The sequence below is a fragment of the Venturia canescens genome, chromosome 10, assembly GCF_019457755.1.
Source record: "Venturia canescens isolate UGA chromosome 10, ASM1945775v1, whole genome shotgun sequence".
Lineage (NCBI taxonomy): Eukaryota > Metazoa > Arthropoda > Insecta > Hymenoptera > Ichneumonidae > Venturia > Venturia canescens.
In genome coordinates, this window is record NC_057430.1 from 15,124,121 (window position 1) to 15,143,042 (window position 18,922).

An 18,922-nucleotide genomic window follows, 5' to 3' on the forward strand; every position below is an offset into this window, starting at 1 on the left:
AATTTCACCTTCTTTCCGTGTACCAAAGGAGAAGAGCGCGAGTTTGTGAAAAAATGGGATCTTACCTTTTGTCGATCTTTCATGGAGCCGCGGCCGAGAACGGCCATTTTGCACATCGTTTCTTCCTGCAAACGCTTCATGGAATTTCCTTTAGGTCCGAGGAGTTTACCAACGAAGTTGAACTGTAACCAAAAAGCATTAATTTTCCTGATGAAAAAAGCAACAAAATAAGAATAAATGAAATAAAAAGTAAACGATGACGTTTCACGATTCTCCCTTGCTCTCTGATTCCCAACTCAAATTCAACTCCCCCCCTCGCCTCTCTTGCTCCCGTGGATCTTGTAAATACGAGGAAATCGTAAAATTCCGGTGCAAAATTAAAATATTCGCTGAACTTGCAAATTGTACACTCGATTCCAGGCTCTCCTCCGTTCCACTATTTTCCCTATTATTCTTCCGCGGTATTTATGTACATAAATGTGTACCGCCCGGAGAGTGAGAGAAACAAAACGAAAAAGGCAATTTTTTCGTTCGCACAACGATAACGATGAAGGGGGGTGGCTTCAATTTGCATTCGCCCACCGGCGAGCTCGACGCCGTACAGGGTGTCCGATGAAAATCACATAAAACGTCTTCCTCCAACTGCAGACTTTATCAAAATGAAAAATCGACGATTTTCATTGATGAAAATGTAAAAAAGAAACATTTTCAAGCGATCAAAAAACTCCTCAGCAACGAAATATCTTCATTTCGGAGATTTTCTTCAGGACCCCCGATATGTATGAAAAAAATCGTTCTACAACGTTTTTTTTCATGCTTACGCATATATAGTCGAGTAAAAACAACTCTTGATTAAATTTCCAGTAGCGCGGGAATCAGGTGGTAGGCGAGCGGAGAGAACGAGGAGATTTTACTGGACTGTCCAACAGATTATACGTATTTTAATTAATTCGTAAAATCAGTGAGTCTCGTCGTATACAAGCGAGGCGAGTATGACAAGCCTCTTTCGCTGCTGGGGAATCTACTTGATTATGATTTCTTTTTTCTCCACTTTTATTTTCCTTCAGAGATGCTGACTTTTTTTTATGTGACAGTAGAACGAAGAATTTTGAATGAAATGGGAAATCGAAATAAAAAGTTGGAAGCCCCGAACACTAGGAGAAACAAAAATCAACATTTTTTCAACGTGAATATCGCCATTTCGTTGATGCACTACGTTCATTTTGTGCTTTTGATAATCTCCCATAAATACTTGATTCGATTCAAAGAGAACTGAAGAACAAATCTTAACGACTGTTACTTCAAAGGATTAATTTTGAGCTTGAGCGAGCAAGGCTCTTGCGAAGGTGAAAAAACACAGAAAATGAAAGATAACAAAGTGCCGAGTTCGTGATAAATTCACTCCTTTTATGCACAATGGCGTAACTCGATGACGTGCGATTCACGCGGTCTGACGCGTCGCACAGTTCGTGTAAAATCTGCGCCCGGTATTCGCGCACGTTTCCCGGAAATCCAAATTGGAACTTACGTTCGTGAGACTTTCCCTCCTTGGGCTTGTCGTCGCTGAGACGCGGACTTTTCCCGCGGAGTCGCGAAAGCGCTATTATTATTAAGTGTAAGCCAGCCCCGGTGATAAATGTGACTAAGGACGGATTTCTCTTGGGCCAGAGAGCGCCCTCTCTTCACATATGTTTATATACTTCTTCGTAGCTAAACTTGGCGAGGGAAGGAGAACCGTGCAATAATGTTGGAAAATGCTTGATGACGTTACAAATTCGACTATACGTTCGCTCTAGATGCGCAGAGTAAAATTCTCCCCCCAACTTTCTCCCTCTCTCTTCCCTCTGTCACGTGAATTACGGTTACATTGTCATGACGGTTGTGACAGCAGGGGACGTCGCGGTAAGAAAAAATTTAGAAAAAGAAAAAGCAGAAAATAATCAAGATTTTTCTAGTGATTTTTTATTTCCGCCGGTCCGACTTGGAAAAATGTTTTAATCGATGTTGTTTTTTGTGACTGAAATTGTTGGTTGTAGATAGCGATCGAATATTCCAATGACTCCGATATTACAGCGAGCTAATGGGATCCAAACTTGGCAGTTTCTTAATAGTGTCAAATGCGAAAGACGACGGAGGCAGAAGCATAACTAAACTCCAATGTCGCTTTGGGGATGATGACAGTAACGATTGAGACGAAGAAGCTCGCTCCGATCAAAGAGCCAGATTACTCGTCGCCATGAAGTACCAAAAGCTATCCTCACCCTGCTCTTTACACCCCGCGCTCGAGGCAATTCCTTTCTAACGATATTACCAGTTCGGATATTGCAAAAGCTGAGACTATTTCAAATCGTCCTGTCGCTCTTCGAACGTTCGTCTCTCCTACGAGGAGGCCATTTCTGATCGACGGAAAAGTCTTTTCAAGTCGTCGGAGGGGCTGCTCGCTCGAGGGGAGCACGCAGAAAATGGAATTTTTTGATGACAACTAGTCGAGCAACCCCGAAGCTTTTTTTAGTTCGTTCTACGTGCTCGGGAGCATCGACAATATTTTTATTCAGAAAGAAAAATGACTTGCGGGCATGAAAAAAGATCTTGAAGAATCATTTTTCAGATAAATCTCAAAATAGTTATTTCCTTTCCTCGGAAACCAGCAGGCGAAAGAAATCGAGTCGATATTAAACTACAAAAACGATTTTTTGAACAAACAAAAACATCGTTCCCGAGCAAAATCTTCAGGTTTCCTGTTACAAACAAAAAACATGAGGACCGTACAAAAAAATTGCTTGTTACACGATGAATAATTGGATGTACCAGGAACGTGAAAATTTCTAGCACATCGGTCGAGGGATTTTCGAACCACCCGTATTTCGAGAGTTTTTTATACGCTTATATTTACAAAGTCGTGTCACGGTAGTGAGACACTTTTTACGCGAAAAAAAGGTGAGAGTACTTCTGGGAATATGTGTTTTCGGAACTCAATTGCGCTGTGTGCATTGCTGCAGTGATAAAAAAAAATTGTATAACTTTTTTTCAGTCTCTTCATTCATTTTCGTTTCACAGAAATAAAATATTTTGATTAACGGCTTTCTGAACAGAATTTCGGTCAACAATTTACACGCTGGAAATTGGTGTAACGAAAATTCTCATTTCGTTTATTTTAAATATTTATTTAAAGAAAAGTCATCGTTGTGCAAATCAAACATTTCGAAGCCATTCAGCTCTCGATATTTACACGATCCATTCGATATTCCTATTTGATTTTCCATTAAAGCGTAATGATGGAAACAGAATATTTTCAACGAAGGCTCTTTCAGAGATGCGGGGAAAAATGGTAAAATAAAAGAATATTTTCCGCGTGAAATCATGAAACAATAATCATGCATTTCAACGAGAAATGCGAAAATTTGAATACGGCAAAACGTGTCCCTTCGCTTATTTCTTTTTGTGGTAATTAATAGAGGTTTTGTACGTCCGCATGTAAAATACGGGAGGCCCGGACTTCATTAAAATTCTTATAGAACTACACACGGAGCAGGTTTTTTATTCGAGGGACGCCCACTCGGTGTCCACCCTTAAAATTCGTTAGAGAAAAAGGTTTGTTTGCCTCTGTCATAGAGAGTGAGAGAGGAAGGGCTTCATTTTTCATAAAAAATAGTGAAAATAATCAGCGAGTTTCTCGTGCAGAGATACTTATTATATTAAAGCGCCGGTAAACCGTTTTTAAAAGAGAAGCGCCCCGGTAAATTTGTAGTTTCAGTATTGCAACATAAAAGAGTTTGTTAACTCGGTTGAAAGAGTGAGAAAAAAATTCCTGGAGCGAATAGAAAATGCGAGATTTTTTGTCCCCCCCCCCCTCCCCCAGCAATGAGGCAGCGGGGCCGGAGCAATTGCAAATTCTAATCGTCGAATAATATTCTGGAAACGTTACAATTCGTCGTACCAAAATGTGCAATTGAGGTCGAATAAACTTCTGCGTGTGCGGAGTTAGCTCGACTTGTGAAAGGACTTAAGTGGCCCGAGGCTGAAATGAATATTCGAGTCTCCGGGAATTCGTCTGGTTAACAAGGCAAATGACGGCTGGGAAATACTGGCAACATCTGATAACCCGTCTAGAGTAGTGCTCTCGAAAGTAAACAGAATATGGAAGAGAAGTATGAAGAGCGCGAGTGGCGCCAGTCGGAGCAAAGAAATGCCTCATAAATAAATGTAATGTCATTTCAATGAAAATTTCAAGTTAAAATGTATCTCCGCACGGGATTAATAAGGAATGAAGGGGGGGGGGGGGGGGGGGGTTTGCCACCTCGAGAAAGCAAAACTATGCAACACCGAGCTCAGCTTCAAGGGTTTCGAACAAAGATTGAACGTTGGAAAAGGCTCCCCCCCCCCTTGGTGGAGGGTATTAGTGGCAGATAAACTCGGCGATGCAGAACTACTTGGTAAAGCCAACAGAATCTTGGTGGAGCGAGTGGAGTGGTTTAAAGGGCTGTCGAGTACTTTTAAAGCCTTTATTCGAAGGAACATCGGGGTGAGTGGAGGTAACAGCGAGTTTCCGAGAACAGTTTCGGAGATTGAGGAATGCAATCGGTGTGTGTCACACGGAACTCGATCGTATCCGGTAACGTATGTATCCGGATGTTAGAGCACACAGACACGCGACATTGCTCAAACAGCCGTAGAAATCGGTGATCAATCACGAGGTGGGACAAACGCTTGCTCTATAAATAAACGAGCCTCAATGTCAAAGGTTCGACGGGAATCACTGATCCAAAGAGCGTGGAGTGACGTCACCAAACTGCGTGGAATATGCACGTTGAATCGAGAGCTGCTACTAGCAGCAACGGGCATCGATTCCCCCCCAGACAACAGGTTTGAACGTTGTTGGGATTAACTAACAAACGAGCATGCATGATAATCTTTCAACCGTTGCTTCTATATATCGAGTGACTCGACAACGCTTTCCGACGTAAACGCGACGCGCGACCTCCCGGTCAACCGTACTATGGCTGCGGCAACGCCAGTTTCCGTCACCAAAGGCTCCCACGAAAATCAATTAAACGAATCTCAGGACTTTGGTAATTGAAGAAATTAAATGTATAGCACCCCGGTCGGGGGGTGCCGAGGGAGAAGAAAGTTAGAGAGCCAGGGACCTCGCGGGTTCGTTCCGCGTTCGACATTTTCTCCCTGCTTCGGTCACAGCCTCTGAAACTATCCGCAATTTTTCTACGACATCCGATTTGGCAAAAGTTTTATTCGTTCACTAGACCGACGTTGCGCAGCGCCTCCGTAATTCATGCATCGTGAAAAAAAATTGAGTTTCAAGATTGTGAGAAAAGTTATCCCCCTCTGCTTTGGGACAAAAAGTCTCCTGTTTTTCTTCGCGGTGTGCGCTTGCATTAGCAGAGAATTGATAGTTCGGAGGGCCGTAAGAACACTGAAGGAAACGAGCAGGGAGCTCGCCCAGTGAAACTGGACCATTCATGATTAATCAAGATTTTCAAGGTAGTTTAATTCACCAAGTTCGCTAATTAATGCCGTCCGAAATGTCGAGCTAACTCTGAAGGATGTCGCCAAGAGATGGGCACGACCAACCTGGCAATCGGTATCTTGCGAGATGAAATCAAGGGACATTGTTAACCCGGATGACTTTGGGCCGGCTCTCCTATCTATAGACAGATTCAAAGTTCCAATGAGCTATAAGGGCTTCAGGAACCTGCACACTATAATAATTAGTCCGTTACAGAACGTAGTTTGAGCAGAGGCAGAATTCTCTTGTCAAGGTGACCGAACGAAGATCTGTGCACGTGCTTAATACTGCGCCAAAGCAATTGAGAGAATCAAATTCGCAATGTTGTAAACTCATCGAGTTCTTTTTCGATGCAAAATATCTCAACTGCCCACTCAGCGGAGCCCTGCGGAACTGTAAATGTACGGTTGACATTATTCTGATTAGAATTTCAAATTGACAGCATTCGATTTGCCTTCGATTTTCAGCGGGGTCAATTCGGCCTGAAAATGATTGGAATCCGCAGCCTGAAATGGTCGAAGCTTATGATCGTTAAAGCTAAGCAATGTCCTGCAGCTATAAAAGTCGTATATAAAACGATTTCTAGCGCATCACACATGAGCTGATTCAATAAAGCAGGATGGAGGAGGCTTAAAGTGGTCCCACTGGCGTTGAGAATGAGGAACGGTGTAATCGGCGATAAATCAAAGTTTCCAGAGGCGTTGGACCAACCAGCCATCACCAACAGCAGCAGCAGCAGCAGCAGTAACAGCAGCACAAGAAGAAGCAGTCTCTGAAGCCAACTACGGCAGCCGAGCGGTAAAGAGCTTTGCTTCTATTTGTGACTTATGATTTACCGTGCGGTCCTGCCCGGAAATATGGCAAAAGAAGCTTGGAAGGGACCGGGAAAGCGAGAAACTACGAGGGATTTGAAACAACGTCTTACGAGCCAAATGGACATTTTACAAAGTAAACTCGATCGGAACACTAAAGTGAAAGCTTGACAACGATTGCAGCTATCACTCATTTTACGACGATAATCACGATGGGTGCTTGTCGCATCACGAGCACGAGTCAGCCTGACTGTGTCCACCGATGTTGCTGCAGAGCTTCCTTAAGTAAGTCCCTAACAGCCCAGGGCTCGTAAACAAGCCACTGCGGGCTGAAATAACAACGGATTCATATTTGGCTAGTTTATGTTCCATCGCAGTCTAGAAACTTCCGATAAAAGGGATCAGAAGCACGGTCATTCTGTTATGAGGCCACCACTATCATTCCATTGTCTCCGTAAGCACCGCATCGTTGAAACGCCCCGATCACCCCTTGAAAATGGCTACCGATGACGAACCCATGAAAATGTTTGATAGCTCTGAACTCTCGATGACAATCTGTTCTCCGAGCCTCTATCCAGATAAATGATAAAACGAATCTCGTATTTCAGTCGTTGAAAACTTCGGATTCAACGGGAATATGACGAAGAATCCTGAAGCTACCACTGCGAGTGGGGGATCGAGACCGAAAACGCGTTGCCGACGCGCGACGCATGGATTATGTCTGTATTCCGGGTGAAGCCCGAAGCAGTACTCGCAACTCTCTATTGGGGTGCGTGAATTTCACCACGGTGTTATAAAGTAGGGACGTGAAATCCAGAGCGAACGAGGTATCCGGATGAAGGGAGGGGGCGGGCAGAGTAGGCCGCACGCTGCAAATGTCCCGTTTCTCTGCAGATCTAATTTCAACGGCTGGCGCACTTCGGTATGCAAACAGGACGAAAGCGCGAGAAAGAGTAGAGAGCGATGCAACTGGATACAGAGAAGCATGTATGCGGGATGGGCGCAGCAAAAGGGGCGTCGGGGAGAGCTCCACCTGGAGCGACAGTTTTGTACAATGATGAGTAGAACGGGCTGGTGTTCGCACTGTGCCAGCAAAATTGTTTGCCTCGTGAATAATCGTTATCGGTTTACCCGCAGCGTGATATGCCTTTAATTCTTCCGCATGGCTGCCTCTCTCTCGCTCCCACGGTCTTTCCTCTCTTTCTGTGTAACCGGTACGCTTTTTGTTTTCATCTTCCGCCCCTGGCTCTTTCTCTCTCTCTTTCCTTGTTCACTAGCCCCTCATTTATCTGTGCCTCTATCTGTTGCTCAATAGGACATTAATTATTCAAATTTTCCGGGCTCTCGATACCGCACCGAGGTTTATTCCGTCAGGCGTATCGCTATTCGACAAATGTATCACACCCACGCTCCTCATTGGGGATGAAAATGGGTGTAAAAAAAAAAAAAAAAAAAAAAAGCAGAAAACTCGTTAAAGACGTAAAATCGATGGAAAAATGAGTTCTCGAGGATTGGAGAAAATGAAAATGGGCCAGTTCGCAGGAACAATCCCGGCCTCGAAATGGAGAGGCAAATGCTGGAAAATTGGTGGTCTTTGTACGCGCGAAGCTGCGGTTATACGTAAGACATTGAAACAGAGTTAATTCTCCCTATCGTTGAATAAGGAATGGTGGAAAGTAAAGGAGAGTAGAGGAGCGAAGTTGTTTCCTTCATGCACTCATGAATGAGACAAATTGTTGGCTCGCCCGAAGATCACCTTCGCTGGCTTCGAAAGTCCTTGTTGAATGTATATATACGTATGCAGACAAAGGGTGAGTAAGTAAGAGGGCGAGAACGAGGTAAAGAGGGTTGAAGGGAAACGGATACGCGCGTTGGAACGTGAGAATGTACTGCAGTATATAAATCTTGCTCTAACAACCCTTGCTCTCCCTGATACCCTTTTCCGGTCGGCCATACTTTCTTCTATTTCTCTTTCTTTTTCGTATCCAGGACATGAAAGAATCGAACGAATTAATCCTTCGTTACACCAGCGCCAAGAATTGCTGCGGATATTGGAGAGGATAGCTAACTATCGAGTGAAGCTTTTACGATGAGGGTGTCTCGGAGAAGGTAAAGGGAAGCGGCAGGAGGGTCGCGCGGCGCACCAGCCGTCGACGAATCACCAGAATGGCTTTTCGAATTCGACTCGCGTACGGCCATCAACGAAATAACTTGCCATTCGATATTTACCACAGTGAACCTGCTGGTCAGAATTGGAGAAAAAGAGAAAAGAGTCAAAGAGAGAGAGAGAGACAAAGCAGGAGAAGAAGAGCGTGTTAGACGTCAAGATACCGGATGTGCTCTCGTGTAGCCCTCCTCTCTTGCTTTCCCAGACAAGACCGGCGCCAAAAGCTCTCCAATAACCAGTAACAGATGTTACGTAGAGATTTTTTCAAGTGGCGCGAGATCCAACGTGTAGCGTTCACCTTCTTCACCAGCGTAATATAATAGAGGGCGCAGAATTGACGGCAAGAGGAAGAGGAGAGAGGTGTGACGGTGAGGAAGCTTCGGTGAAAGAGGAATTGAGGCCAGAGACAGCTTTCTGGACCGTAGCAGCGTGGAGAATAAAGTGGCGAACGATTTTCAAGAGCGCATACCTGTCCCTGCATCCACAGACTCTTTTATGTTCAGCTGTCAACATTTTTTATGTGCCCGCTCTAAAGCGGAATGTTAAAATGACGATATTTGGCGACGAGGCCACCGACGGAGATTTTCGTCGTTGGATTCCGAGACGAATGGGGCTGCGAATCGATATTTATGTACCGTTCGAGACACTCCTTCGAGTCAATGGTTTAAGATAGATTGGCACGTACAAACGACCTACGTATATGTACATAACTTTAGGACCGTGCGGTCAAAGTGCACAGCCGCCACTTCGAGAGGAACGGGGAACTACGGTCAAGTGCCAAGTCCACGTTCCTTCGCGAGGGAATGCGCTACGAGGAGAGTGAAGCGTGCAAACTGGAAAGAGAATCGTCGATGAGAAAAGGTACTCGAGATCTGGGCACCGGTGAGATCTTCGTGAACCTCTCGAGAAGACCCTGAATTGCGAATCGAGGCAGCAACACAAATTCTCGACTCGAGAATTCCACCTCGTATATACCGCGTATACATAAATACACCTGACATCCTAACGGCTACAATGAAATCTCTGGTATTGCAACTACAATCTCATTCATCGTTATAAATTCAGAGGGATTGTTAAGTTACGGAAATACCATGAATTTTATAGATTTAACGCGAGTTAAGCTTCGTTTCATCGTCGAGAGAATAGACTCGTAACAAATGCAGGATAACAAATCGTCGTTTATCGTTTGAGGATTAAAATTCTTGTAGCCGCAGCAGCTCCCTCGGCAGGGAAACAAACGATGACCTCAGCTGGGTTTAGTAGTAGAGCTGAAAAGAGCGAATGATTCGATGAAATAAAAGCAGTGCTCGCCGAGCCCTAATCCGGATAACGACATAATACGAACTTCCGTCGTAGGAAATCGAACATGGAAACGCGCATTACGCTTGCACGAAACGTGACGCTTGCATCTCTTTTTGCCTGGGAGAGCACAAAGTTCTCGTCAGGAAATATAGGCTTTCCGATATTCTGGAACAACCTCTGGAAGAAGAGAGTTGTGGAGAGTAAAAAAAAAAAAAAAACGGGGAAGAAAGGGTCGGAGCAGGGTGCTAGTGGTGTCTCGAGAAGCCTAGAAAATACTGCGGGGCTTTCTTCGGCTGAATCGACGAAAAGCCAAGACGGAGTAGAGAGGATTTTCGGAGTCTGTGCGATTCAAGTTTGGAGAGAATCTCATCGTGTCAGAAAGGGTGAAGAGAAAGAGCTCTTGAGAGGACAAAAGTCGTTTCACGAAATATTCACGAGGCTCGATGATATCGCCCTATGGCATCTTGCGGACAGCCAAGAAATGGTAAAAAAAATATAAAAAAAACGGATAAAGAAGAAGAAACGACGGGTGAAAAGGCTGCTCGCGAAATTGCGGAACTTCTTTTCCAAATGGTCGCTTTGCTGGGCCGCCATACTTGAGGGTGGAAAACTTGGTCGAGGACGTGGGCAAAAGAGGTGGACGACGGGCGGAGGAAGCTCTGCACAAAGTGCCTCCACCACGTAGCATTCTGATTTCTCGCAACTTCGGCAATAATTACAAGTGGAAATTTGACCTCTGACGGTGTATGTGCGCGCACCGGTGTTCAAAATTATCAGAACGAGGAGAACAAGACGTCGAAATTCTCGGCGTGTTCGGCTATTAAATTCAACGATAATTGTATCCAGCAGAGGAAAATGAATATTTTTGAAACTCGATCGGGAAAATCGACAGAAAAGTCCATCGTCTCCGGGGGAAGAAAATTTGGTGATTTCTGGTCAAGCAAAACCAGTTTCGTGTCCTCTAGCCAAAAATTCGAGGGACTCGATGCCAAGACACGAGTTCGATCGGAATGGGACAAATCGATTCCGCACAGCTGGTGATCCTGTGCAAGTATTTCCCTCTAATATTCACGATTTTCGTGAATTTTCACACCCAGCTCGTTTCCCCCCTTTTCGGCAAGCCTTGACAAATTTGAATGTCACACACCCAGCTGTCGTAATAACCCCCCCGTCAACTGAAATGGGGCGCAGGAGGAAAATGTTTCGAGTATTAAACCAGATAGGGTTTAATACTCTCGGTGGGGGGATCCGAAGAAAAAAGGTCTGGAAAGATTGATCGATCTTTACGAGACTCGTGATGGAGTCTTCGGAGAAAGAAAACAGATTCGTCTGGGGCGTTTTTCTTGCACGGTAAAATGGGGCAGACCCCGTCGTGTGAGTCTCTCCGAAAAGGGATATCTGATAGAGATATCAATGATAGGGAGATCAGCGAACATCCATTTTCTTCTTTGTAGTTCATCCAATTTCACTCTGTACCAGATTTCAGCGCATTTGCAACGCGTCAAGAAGAAGATTAAAATCAAAGTACCTCCCAGCCTCCGTGTTTCCTTTACGGACCGAATTACCATATTAACTCGAACGTGGAATGGCAGGCGTGATGTGGTTCCATCGACTAAAAATTATGGTGCATTTGACACGAAAAAACCATCATTTATGTTTAAGCAATAAAACATCAGTCAATCGAGTCCTCGCACTCCGATAGCATTTGCCACCACCAAAAACACTTGCGTAGGGGGATCCTTATCTTGGACTTGAGTAAACATGGAAAAACAGATGTTGGAAAATTCATGGAAAACTGATCTCGAAAATTTCAGAGAAACACCACACAATTGATGCTTCGAGGAAGTTCGAATTTCACTGTGCAAATTTTTTGTTCGTGTGCCAAATATTTGTTGCTCATAAAGTCGATTTTGTCCGTCCATTCTAGCAGGTTGAATTTCCTCTTTGTGTAGTTCGCCGAGTGTGCTACGAACCCAAAAATCCAACGTTGGTGAACTTTTCGGGAACAAGATTTTCAACGCGAAGTTTGAGGAGACGGTAAATATCAAATAAATAGTGAGGTAAGTGCGAGTACAATGTCTATTTGAGAGAAACCCATTCATGGAAGGGAACTCAAATTGGCTTTCGCCAGTTGCTGATGCCGTAGCCCGAGCCATTCGCCGTCTCCCTAAGTTGTTTTCAGTTTCATTTAACCTCTCGACAGCTGGAGGGAATTCCTGGCTTCCAGTTAGTCCTAGAAACCCAGAGAAATGCTTAGGCAAGCTTGAATCTCAACCCCGACAAATTTACTATGTTCTAGACTGTTTTTCGTCTAAAGGATCGAGCGCGCGGACAGTTAATTCGCCTTTTCCCGGGATGCTTAATTGACGTAGTCTCTCTGCCTGTCAGATTAAATCGGAAGAAGGATTCTTGTGTCCTTGTAGGAATTTACGAGGGTGCAAATATAAAGAGACAAGGGAGGAAAAAAATGTACGCTTTGATAAATGAGATTAAAAAACCGCTGGTTTTTTTTTCATTTTTTTCGTCTATTTTCTTCCCTCATTCCTTCCTGCCCAGGATTCGGAAAATTATGAAATATTCTCGAATTCATGACGCAACAATCATGAACCGAGCAACGTAGAACTCTACTGCAAATTCATCAAAAACGCTGGTTCTAAATAAAAAAAGGCCCGAAAACTGAGGATTCGTCAACCAGAAAATTCGAAGTTTATCGAAGTCGAGTAGGACAGAGCGGAGCTGACTGGCCAACTTTTCAAACCATTGCTTGTAAAGAAGGAACTAAAGACGATTTAAAAAATCAAATGGTTTTTCAAATAGAAACAACCTTCCTCTATTTCAGATGAAAATATGAATTTTTAAATTAAAAACGAAATGAATTATTGAATGGCTTTTTTGACGAACCGTTTTCGTGTCAACCGACCCCACGGTCGGGGCAAGTTGACACAAGCATTGAGACAAGTTGATATGGTACTATTTTTACTTGATAATCAATTACGTATTAGTGAAATTAATAAAAATGGATAATTATTAATATTGTTTATTTGATGATTCGAGCAATGAATACAAAATGTTGTCGTAAGTGAATGTAAAGATAATTTTTGTCCATAAGTGTGAGAAAATGATCCTCATCCTCGTCATTCAAAATCAGAATTGCAGTTTTTACACACATAGAATATTATATTTTTACTGGCACACCTTGAGTGGGCCCATTTAGAGCACACTCGTGTACGTCGACACACGTGTTAGCCAACCCCATATCATTGTTGGCCTACGAAGCTGAAGTTTCCAACGTTGGAGTCCAACGAAATGAACGAAAAAAACGTTTGAAATTGACCAATTTTTTATTTCACGAATCGTTGGGTGCAGCTTGAAAAACAACGAATCGCAAATTTGGCAGGAAACAAAATAGGAGAATTACTGGAATTATTGGAGAGTTTTTTCCGATCATTTCGTTGGACTCCAACGTTGGAAACTTCAGCGTCATTGTTGGCCTACTTACCCCACACTGCTTTTTTTTAGCAAAAAAGAACGTTCCACCAGCAAATTATAACGATAATTGGGAAAAATCCTATGCACAATTATAGTTGAATATTTGAACATTAACGTAGAAAATTATTCTAACAATTGGAAAATAATTCGAGGCAGCAGTAAATAGATAAGATTGAAGTAAAAATTTGGTTTTGTACCTGGATTTATAAAACGAGAGGAGCGTGAAAATCTATTGAATTCCCGAAATCCAGGAATAGACGGCCCAAAAATGAATAAACAGTTGAAGAGCGTGATTTCACCAAAACTGCAGCGTTTAGCAAAACTGGTAAAATTATAAAAGTGAGTGCGACCCAATTCCCTTCTTTGTATCCCATTTTAATCAAATAATTGTTTACTTTTACTCTCTCACTCTGTCCGCAGCCGCGTCTGTACACCAAAGCAGAAGCACCGCAATGTTCAAAAGTTTACAGGAACATGGCGAGGTTTACTGCACTAACATTATCACGTAACTTTGGGAATATAATTTCCTCCTTGGTTTGCCACGGGAGATCGAGAGTTTGGTTCTGCAGCAGCAGCAGCAGCAGCGGCGGAGGAGCAAAGGGAAGGAGATCGGAGATACGAGTAAGGGCACTATCAAACCGGATGAACGCGGGGAAAGGAAAACTAGTACATTACTCGAGATTGGAATCTTATCAAGAAGAAATAGCAGAGTCATTGGCCGTGCGCAGAGTCTTTGAGGTACAGCAATAATTACGAACTGAATTTTGTTTGACACTTTGGCAAGCTCATTTATAGTGACAACCGCTGTATCAGTCCCGATAGTGTTTCAATGGCCAACATCGCTTTCCGGTTGCCCATATAATTCGTGGAAAGGATAGTGCGAGAGTTTGTAATATTCGACGGAAGTAATTCGCGCGGGCCCGCGCGACTTCTCACCCCTCAACCGGATATGCCGTTATCGAAACTAATATGTGCGAAAGAGCAAGCTGGGAAGACTGCTGCTCAGGCTGGGGAGAAGCAGAGAGCACTCCGAAGTTGGCATTTACTGAGTAATTACCTTGGGATGTTCGCGGACTGGAACCAGCACCTTAACCGCAACTCGAATTGGCTTCTCTCGATAAATGTCCACGTACTTCGGATCCCTCAGGGGCTTCCCGATTGCTTGGGTTTTCTGGATCTCTGCAACATATTAATCAAAACAAACGTGACTGCTTGTGGGCCGCTAAGAAGTTTATCTACCTTGCTGAATCCGGAATACATGAAAATTGTCAAATTATCCCCGTTAAATTTCGTCATTCGTCAGATTATTTATCGGTGAAATTTTTTTAAAAGAGCAATGAAATAAAAATGTTTAACAGACGAAATTCTAAATTCATTTGAAAGAGTTCCCAAGGGTCCCAAAAGTCTTGATATTTCCAATCGTAGAAATAGACTGCGAGTGTTCGCAGGTGTACAAAAGCGTCCAATTTGAGTAGCACATGTACATCAAGGTTGTGGCCAAGGTCGTTGGAGCATCAATTGGGAGGGCTTTGTTGGCGGCGGTCTCGGAGGATCGGTAACGAAAAGAGGATTCGATGAAAGAAAATGAAATCTGTGAGCGAAGCTCTTACAATGGTTGATCAAGCTCGAGAAGTCAGTTGCACCGTTTTCGTGAGGAACTATATTCGTTTTTTCGTTTCGGCATGAAAAAGAAGAGAAAAAGAAAACAATAACCTTTGTAAAGTTGATGGCGAAGGGGCAGGGGGCCGTGGCACTTCCGTACATTGAAGTGTACCGCGGGTGCGAAAGAAATTCCCCCAGAAAGGGGGAGGGGCGAGTCACTATTGCCGTGCTATCTTTCTCGTAACTCGACACCCAACTTTTTCCTCTTGTATCCCAAGTATTATGATACAAGAGTGGCTTTCGCAGTGACATAGTGATTTCCGTTTTGCGAGAGTACTTTCCACGGTGCAAGAACGTGACTCGGTAACTATAACGATGCGGAGTCAACATCTCCGAGGGGGGGAAAAAAAAAATCCCTCGTTCTTTCTCTACGACATGTTTTGTGCAACTTTTACGCCCTGAGGGGACACAACAACGTAAGCTTTTCTCACTTTTTCTGCGCTGTATTCTCGATCCACCATAAACGTTCGGGCCGCGACCGCGCGCGAGAATACACTCGCGTGTGAGCTATCTCATTTCCTCTTTCGAGGAAGGGAAAAAACAGTAAATCTTTCGAACGGACGGATGGAGAGCAAACGTGATGTTTGCAAATCGGTAGGAGAAAAGGGCGAAGGTCGAGATGAGACGGGAGTTTGCGAGGGCTCGATCGAACGTCAAGAGGTTTTCTCGATAGAAACGAAAGTGGATATTTCTCGTACTCTTTGACATGTTTCGTCGCGCCCGCCCGCCCGCTTCTTCACGAATACATTGAACCACCGCGCGAACCCAACTTTCGACCCCGTTCTATTTCCAGCGAAGAAAGAAGTGCGAATGTGTGTGTGTGTGTGCGCGCGTGTGTGGCAAGAAAGGAGGGGGGCGGCGGCTCATTAATCATACATGAAACGAATGATGGAGTACGTCGCTCGTGGATATTCCAGGGCGGCCGAATATCCCGGAGAAGTGGCGAACTCGCTTCCATTTTCGATTTTATTAGCCGGGAGATAAAGAGTGCAATCGCGAGCTTCGAAAGGTCACAGTCATTAAGAATTCAAGACTTGATCGCTTTCGTTGTACCGGGTCAGTTCAGAAAACAAGAATATTCGGAACGCTCGCACGCCCCGACTGCGTGTGTGGCTGGAACAATCTCCCGAGTTAAGCGGTCTCGACCTCGAGTCAACAATTGGTTGGGTTACCGCGTACCCGTGCACCGATTCGCCATCGCGATCGCCGAGCGCGGGTTTTATTAGTTTTCGAAGGTGCCAACTCGATCAAACTCAATGAAGATGTTGCCCCCTTAATCGGCCGGGTTTGTCACTCAATTTTCTCCTCATTTCGCAGATTGGAGATAGTCCAGCGCTAGGCAAACAACGACTGTGGACAACGCGTTTGCAGGGAGTCTCAGAAGCGTGCAAAATAGCGAACACAAGTGCTGCTGAGTTATGGAATGGGCTCGCAAAAACCTTGACGAGTAAATGCGCAGTGCATGTCAAGGATTCTATTATTTTTATTATCATGTTTCTGCATATCCCCCCGTGCACGTTTTTATAATTTCATCTCTTCACTTAAAAAGCCTATTTCAGCGACTCAAGTCTCTGTGAACCACCCAAAGACCGTCGCTGCGCCGTAACGACTTTTATGATATTCGATACCGTGCCACAATTTCACAGGAGCCGAAGGAATCTGTGAAAAACTTGAACAGTGAACGCTGTTAAGGAACTTTCGCTTTGATCCACGTCGATAATTTCAACCATTTCGGACTGCAAATTCTCTTTGTCACTTTGGAACGAGTTCTGCTGAGAAATCTTCATAAAATCCAAGTGTCACCATGATCACAATCAAAAAAAGACGCCTTCGGAGGCTTTGTTTTCAAAGATCCCTCGCAATATTCTGCCTCCATTAACTCCTCAATTCTTCTTTTTTGTATTCCCCCCTCTTTCTCCTGCTCTCTTGGTACGCGTGAACTTGCCTGTCCGTACGGGAGAAGAACGATGTCATGGTATATAAATTGCGCAGCGGGCACGTCGACTGTGATACGCATTTAGTTTCAACGAGACAGTTCGTGCTGGCAGGTCTGAGTTTGGTAGTAGGTACACGATCATATCTCTTTCTCTGACTGGTATTTTACGCATTTTTCTTCACGTTTATACTGTTTCAACGTGCTTTTACGTTATTTTTTTTAGCTTTTATTTATTCTTCCATTTTTGTCTGTTTATTTTGAGGCTTTTCTGTATTATTTTAACATCGAATTCTGGGATGTGTAAAACCAAAAAGTGGGATTGTCATTGAAAGTCAATTTTATCTCCACCGTAAGGGTCGATTGAGATTCCGGAGACGGGAGAGCAAAATTTTCTGTGCTTAAAACCGTGATGCGTCCCTTAGCAATTCAACCGTCATTAAAGTCGAAAATTTCGAGGCCTACTTACGACTGAAGTTTGTTTCAATATGCAATATGTCGCGAGTCGTTTTTTCCCGAGGGCAGTTTTTTCGCGAGCGGGGGAAAGAAGGCAAAATAGGATCAGCCGTTTTGACGCAGCGCAGCAGAAAACTCTAGAGGATTTTATTAAAGATGCAATAGGAAAATGAGAGCGAAAGTAAATGTGAGGAGAGGCGGGAAGGGAGAATACTCATGAAAATTTCGCGCCGGAAAATATCCGGATTTAACAGGATGTGAGCGTGATATAGGCCGACGACGAAAGTCACCGAATCAACGCAAATGTACAGTAGTCGAGCCGGGGGTGCAAAATATTACATATTACATGTTTCTCTCCTAGGAACGACTCAATCTCACCAAATGTAATTCGAAAAACTCGTTGCGACTGAAATTTTCTTGGGGTAGACCACGAAATCTAATCCCATCAGAATAAAATCAATTTGATTTAACAAAAACTCGACGCAAAATCTTCCAACGTTCAATTTTTGGAGAAAATTGTTTTGAAATTAGTACCAAGGTCGAGCCTGAACGTGTATTTTTGAAGTAATTTCATTACTTGTCGAGATATCACCCTTAAATTTTTAGTTGCTGTGAAATAATTTCTCAAATTTTACATTTCAACGTCAAGTATCCGGAGCGTGATTTCCTCAAACGTCATTCCAGAGTTTCCAGTGAATGGTTTCAACTAAGATTATCGATATTCGGAGTACGAAAAGACTGAGAGTGAGCTTCGACATTTTCGTGAATACTGCAAAGAGAAATATTCATTATTTTTACTGAGTGCTTAAATCCGAAAGGACACAATGTTTGAAAAAAAATTACGCAAGTCGCCAGGACACGGAGACTGAAAGGCTCGTGAAAAACTTCGCTGCAAAGAAGTTTCCGAGGCAAGTGAGCGAAACGAAATGAACAGAGTGAGAAACACAGAAAGTATAGAAGAAGAGAAATTACCGAAGAAAGGTTAAAAGAAAAAATTATACTTCAGGAAAGGAGTGTTGGATGGGTTCAGGCCCCGGGCAGCCCTCGAAAGAGAATATTATTAAATATTCAGAATCACTCGACAATTCATAAAAAGAAGTCTGTGAGGATGGAGAGCAGAATGAAGAAAATGGGAGAGAGAAAAGGATGAAGAGAGCGACAGACGGACGGACGGTCTCAACGATTCCTAGAGTAACTCACGCGAGGCCAAAACCCTTTATAAATGTTCTTGCGCACTCGCATATAAATACTGAAGCAGCTTAAATACTGCGAATAAGTTGTAACGAATCGTAAAAAGGGAGAGAGAAAACACGTACATTTTTCGTTTAGCTGATTGAATTTTTAGCACGCGTCACAAGATTCGCAAGACAATGACCGCAGGTCCATTTGCTTGGTCAAGTCAAATGCCACGAAGATTGTTATCTCCAAATAACCCTCTTCGCTGATGAAACGAAAGTAAAGGGCTCAGAGTACTTGTAACATTGCAGTGAATTCCTACGTAATCGTTGTTGTAAGATCGTAGAAATTTCCAACATTCGTAAAATTGCTGAGGGTGGCTGGGAAAAATCGAGCTTATCGAA

General features: G+C 43.6%; 1 protein-coding gene across 4 annotated transcripts in view; it reads right to left on the reverse strand.

The window, feature by feature from the left end:
* LOC122417140 (KH domain-containing, RNA-binding, signal transduction-associated protein 3-like) overlaps positions 1-18,922 on the reverse strand; it is a 54,697-nt gene that overhangs the window by 14,032 nt on the left and 21,743 nt on the right. For all 4 annotated transcript variants that reach the window (XR_006262235.1, XM_043430415.1, XM_043430414.1 and 1 more), the window contains exons 2-3: positions 14,349-14,470; positions 66-182 (exon numbers count right to left, since the gene is read on the reverse strand). Coding sequence is in view for 3 of the 4 variants with exons in the window: in XM_043430415.1 (XP_043286350.1) it covers positions 66-182; positions 14,349-14,470 (239 nt within the window). In the remaining variant the exon portion in view is untranslated. The remainder of the gene's footprint in view (positions 1-65; positions 183-14,348; positions 14,471-18,922) is intronic.